Source organism: Condylura cristata, unplaced genomic scaffold, assembly GCF_000260355.1.
Source record: "Condylura cristata isolate star-nosed mole 26May11 unplaced genomic scaffold, ConCri1.0 scaffold00065, whole genome shotgun sequence".
Classification (NCBI taxonomy): Eukaryota; Metazoa; Chordata; class Mammalia; order Eulipotyphla; family Talpidae; genus Condylura; species Condylura cristata.
This window is the reverse complement of record NW_004567166.1, coordinates 20147-25835: the sequence shown is the minus strand read 5'-3', so window position 1 is coordinate 25835 and position 5689 is coordinate 20147. Positions and strand designations below refer to the sequence as shown.

At 47.0% G+C, this 5689-nt stretch overlaps 1 protein-coding gene across 1 annotated transcript in view; it reads left to right on the top strand.

Annotated features, from left to right (window-relative positions):
- The window catches only part of LOC105853171 (zinc finger protein 33B-like), a gene marked incomplete at its 3' end in the record, with an annotated part of 16867 nt that extends 11181 nt beyond the window's left edge, over positions 1-5686 (top strand). The window contains exons 2-4 of the mRNA XM_012734656.1: positions 2012-2138; positions 2373-2465; positions 3975-5686. Of these exons, the coding sequence (XP_012590110.1) occupies positions 2015-2138; positions 2373-2465; positions 3975-5686 (1929 nt within the window). The remainder of the gene's footprint in view (positions 1-2011; positions 2139-2372; positions 2466-3974) is intronic.
- Between the last annotated feature and the right edge of the window lie 3 nt (positions 5687-5689).

Sequence of the window (5689 nt, the reverse complement as noted above, 5' to 3'; positions counted from 1 at the left end):
ACACAAAGTGCTATGTATCGACCATATATGTGTCTCTTCACAGGAAGACACCACAGCAAGGGCTGTTGTTTTCCCTTCCCCAAGTGTCCCACACAGACACACATGTACATTGTACACCCATGTATGTGCCTTATGTCCAGGGGCACCCCTTGTATTTGCAGGTGGTTCTTCTAGGAGATAGTCCGTTTTCGCTAAGGTACTCTGGGGTCCCAATTTCTATCCTCAGCTAAGAGTCCTGGTCCATATAACACGCGTCCATTTGAGTGTGGTTACGCATCTCTAGCAGCTGGTCACGCAGGCGCTCTATTAGGAAAATGTTCTTTCTGTTACAAGACAACCCCGATCCAAATGGGCTGTCTGCTTATGGGTCCTCACCCGGGCGCTTACAGTGACTTAGAATAATATTCAGCTGCAGGCGCACACAGCATGTCAACAAGTGTTTGCTTATTACAAAAGCAGGAAATGAGGAAACGGATATTTCAGCAGGGTGGGGGCGTGAGACCCTGGAAATGCGACTGTCAGCTTCTCCCTCCTGGGAGCACAGTGGTGCACTGAGAGCCGCCGAAGGCCTAGAGCCAAGAGGAGTGAGAGCAGCAAGCCCACAGTCAGACACCAAGAGGCCCCCATGGCCCTTGCGTCTGGTTTACACCAAACCTGCTGCCCAGCTCCACCTTCAGTCCCAGCGTCGTCCCTTTGGTGATGACGGGCTTGCGTTTCCCTGTCTTGAGGGCTTCGGTCTGGGGTGGGATGGGGCCCATACAGCTTGTGGGGTTCCTTCAGGGCATTTGTTCCCCCAACATGTCCACCTTCCGCCACCAATTTATTAACAAGTTCTCCTGCCTTTTTTTCTTCTGTTTTAGAAGTGATGTCCAGTCGTCTGTTCTCACCACTCTTATCAGATGAACATCACTTCTTGCTGTTTATTTCCCTCTCGTTGTTTGAACGTCCTGGTTGGGGAGTCTAGGTTTTGTTTCCTCTGAGTTGGAGATACCAGCTTGGAGGTCACAGGAATAAAATACTGGCACAAGTTTACACAGACTTTTAATCTATTACGAGTAGTATAATTCCATAACCTTCTAGGCTGGCGAATCCAGCTCCCGTATCCCACAGTTCGCGGAAGCTGACCCACTCAGTCCCGGAGGCTGCTTACTGGTTCTCACCTCAGTGTCCAGACCCTGCCTGGCAGCGTGCTCTCTGCTGTGCTGTGGACACGCCACGTGCTGTTCATGTTCTCACACGGTGACATCTGCTGCGTCCCATCCTGCTGACAGTGTTTTACAGGAAGAGCTCAGTGTTTGGGTCTTCAGTGAAGTGTAACCCGACAGTATAAACTCTTGGTTTCTCCTCTCTTGTTCCCATGTCTGTATTCAGCGTGCGTTGACCCAGCTCCTTGAGCACATTATTCCAGGTATATGTCTGTTGTACCTGCCACTCATGTTAGAAGCTCTTCAAGAAGCCAGTTTTATTGATGTCTTTATGCTTAACATCAAAGATACTTCCAATTTTTTTTTTAATGATTTGTTTGTTTGCCCATACAAGGTCTGTGGTAAAGGCCAGAGTTTGCGGCGGGGGGTGAGAACATTTACCTTATACCTCATGAGGAGCGGAAGAGGCAGCCTGACTGAAATACATTGCTGAGGGGAGCAGCTTGTGGGCCAGGAGAGGTCTGCCATGGCATGTGGGTCGTCTCCTTGGCCAGGAATCAAACACTTCCTGCATTGGCTACGGGGAGTTTCGTAGCACTGCACTTTAATCCACTGTGCCGCCAGGGGTGCCAAACATTTTCAAACTTATAAGGTAAGCTTTTAGGAGAGATGGGGTTAATCTAGAGTCAGAGTTATTTCTCCTGAGAATTCTGTTCACATCACAAGAATTCTGTTCAATCACAATATGGAGTAAAAAGAGGTGCATCCTATACAAGAGCAAAGAACCCCAAAATAGGTGCGTTCACATTTGCTGCTGTCTGACCCAGGCTGTTGGCCCAGGAATGAGGAGAAATATTTTTTCACAGGGTATGGTGATATTTGAGGACGTGTCTGTGAACTTCACCTGGGAGGAGTGGCGGGACCTCAGTGATGCTCAGAGGACCCTGTTCTGCGATGTGATGCTGGAGACCTGCAGCCACCTGTTGTCAGTAGGTGAGGAAACTCCCATGTCACACTCAGTGCAGGCGCTGTATTGTATTCTGACAGGTGTACACTGGTGTATGAAATTGGGTACCTGGGAGCTGGAACATGGCAGGCCGAGCAGACTGTGGGTGTCTGCCCCTTTCATGAAAGATTCCAATTAGCCTCCACTGCACTGCTTTTGTTAGTTTTCCAGACTGAAGTTTAAGAAACTCGATCAAGGACCAACACTTTTTCTCACCACAGGGCATGGTGTTAAGGATCCTGAGGCGAGCATCAGCTTGGAGCCGGGAGCACAGCCAGGGACTGCGGAAGAACCCCCCAGGCAGGACCTCTCAGGTCAGTCAGTGCTTGCCTGGCCTCTAGTGTGGCCCGTGATGTTGGCCACGCCGAGCCACACTTTTCCACTGTCCAGAATTGGACTGTTTTTCTGCATCTGTCAAAGTGATTGAGCCAAAATATTCCTCTTGTAGATGTCCTGCTACTCTTCCATTGGCTGCCAGTCTTCTCAGATCGACCCAGTGTTCAGTCCCTGATACTGCAGGGAGCTATTCTGCATTAGCCCCATTTTCTGTATGAATTAATCTCTCAGACTGTATTCTGTCAGGTACCCATTCAGGCTTTTAAAAGATGCATACAAAACTGGGGTACAGGGCAGAGGTCAGGGCCAGTGACAGCATTCACCAGACAGAGTTGAGAGCAGAATAGGCAGATTAATTGAAATACACTGCTGAGAGGAACAGGCAAGACAAGAGAGATCTGCTGTGTCATGTGGATCATCTCCAGGGCAGGGTTCGAACTTGCACCCAAGCGTCCTCCGCTAGAATTACATTGCTGCACCTTAACCTGCTGCACTGCCTGGGAGGGCCTAAGCAGTTCTTTCTTAAGGAGACTGGAGAGTGATTTCATCAGTAGGTTTTCCGGGAAAACCATGGCATGTGCAGAGCTTGAATTTCAGAAAGTAACAGCAAAAGTTGCACAGGGTCATCCTAAGAATGAAGGTATATAGACTGTCTGTTAGGTTAAATGTTCCTGGTTTAAGTCAACATTAGTTTAAATGAGTGTATTTACCAAACATTTATTCTTTTATAAAAACATTATGAAGTAAGTTTTTCTATTTCCTTGTTATCCTGTTTTGCAATAGGCAAATTAGAGTCTCGCTGGAAGCCTAGGGTTTATGTCTCAGTGCTCTCACTGATACAGCCTGGTTTATATTCACGGCCAGATCTGACCAATATGCACAGAAGACCTCTTCTGTCTAGCCTGCTGCTCTCCTCAGTATTGTATTTCAGTCACTCCGCCTGTTATTTTCCCCACACTCTCTGCTCTGTATCTCCCTCTCTCTGTCACACACACACCATGCTTGCACATCTGGCCTAAACCCAAGCTATTCTATATCAGTACAATAAAGGAGTATGTGTTTTTTTCATACTTTGTTAGGGGTAAAAAGCATGATTAGAAAATCAATACCTGGAATCCTCCCTGATGGTGCAAGGCGTTAAAGCACAGCACTGTGAAGCTGTTGGCAACCTGAGCACCATGAGTTCAAACCCTGGCCAGGGAGGTGACCTACATGACGTGGCAGACATTTCTTGTCCACTGCTCCCCTCAGCAGTGTATTTCAGTTGATCTGCACCTTCAGCTCCCCACTCTGGGGAATCCTCTCAACGCCCATACCCATGGCCTCCTGTACCCCAGGAGGCATACATAAATCTTCTTTTAAACATAAGAATATGAATACCTGTCAGATTGTATTGTAGTTAGGAAACTGTTATGGCTATTAGTAGCATTTGTTGGATTTGTGTTGTGTTATTTATACTAATGGCCTTTTTTTTTTTCTCTTTCTAGATGTCCATCCTGTGGATTGCCGGACCAAGGCCAGCTCCCCAAACAACGCCAGACATTTATGGCAAGTTCATACTGCCGACAGCATAATACCCACCAACGACGGAACAGATGACATAGGGAATAAAAGTAATTTGGACGCAGTTTGTAGTTTGAGCCATAGTGTCAAAAACGGAATCATTTCAGCAGTGATGCCTGAGGTCTCTGCTATCCTTCAAAACATGTTCCCCCCTGATGAGCCTCATGAAGAGCATCCTGGAAGGGCAGAGGAGACCTGTCATAGAATAAGGGAATCTATCAGGTCTTCTAAACACCTCAGTGAGGAGGTGACTCAGAATTTCCCACAGCCTTTTGAAGTTTGTGAGCAAGAGAATGCCTTGAACAAGGAAACAATATTTCCACAGAGAGGAGCGCTTACAGAAGGGACTGCCTGTAAACACGAGGCGTGTTGGGACACCTGTGGCGGGCGTCCTTTCGTCATCCAAGGTAGAACCCAAGGAGGACAGACTCCCCGTCTATGTAAAGAAAGAGGGGAGCCTGTTAATGCGAAACCAGGACATTTGCGCCGTCACTGGTATGTTGAAGGTGAGCAGCAGACAGGTTGTGAAAGGGGGCCCCCTCTCAGCCACACACTTCACACCCATCAGCAGGAGAGTGCTCAGTTAGGACAGACTCCTCAGGAGTGTAATAGGCACGGTGACACGTGCTGTACAAGCTCTGTTCTTCCTGAACATCGGAAAATGCAAGCAGATGATGGACCTTTTAAATGTGCAGAAACCCCTGAGCCTTCCTTCCAGAGTCAATATCAGGGAACCCGTACTACAAAGAAACTGTTTGGCTCTAAACACTGTGTGAAAACTTTCTCAGGGAAGACTGCCGTCACTGCACATCCGCAATCTCAAATGGGAGTGAAGCATTATAAATGTAAGCAAATTAAGAAAACTTTCTCAGAGAAGTCAGCTGTTAGTGTTCCTCAGAGAAGGGATCCAAAGGAGAAACGCTTTGAATGTTTAGAGTGTAGGAAAACTTTCTCCTGTAAACCAGCCCTCAGTAAACATCAGAAGACTCACACAGGAGAGAAACCAGATGAATGTCAACGTTGTAGAAAGTCTTTGTACCACAAGCCTGACCTTGGTAACCATGAGAAGGCCGATGCAGGAAAGAAAGCCTATGAATATGAAATGTATTCAAAAACTTTTCCCAGAAAATCAGCCCTCACTTACCGTCACCAGTCAAACTTGACAGAGAAACCATATGAATATCAAGGCTGTACCAAAATGTCTTCTTGGAAGCTATCCAATATTGTACATCAGAGAAATCACACTGAAGGGAAATGTCACACTGGATCGAAGCCCTATGAGTGTCAAGAGTGTGGGAAAAGTTTTTCCAGTAAGTCCTACCTCACTGGACATAGGAGAACTCATACTGGAGAGAAGCCTTATGAGTGTCAGGAGTGTGGGAAAACTTATTCCTTTAAGTCAAGCCTCAAAAAACACCAGAAACGTCATACTGGAGAGAAGCCCTATGAATGTCAAGAGTGTGGGACGGCTTTCCATGGTAAGTCAGGCCTTCATAGTCACAAGAAAACTCACAGAGAAGTGAAGCCCTATGAATGTCAGGAGAGTGGGAAAACGTTTTCCGGTAAGTCAGACTTAACTACACATCAGAGAACTCACACTGGAGAGAAGCCCTGTGAATGTCAGGAGTGTGGGAAAACT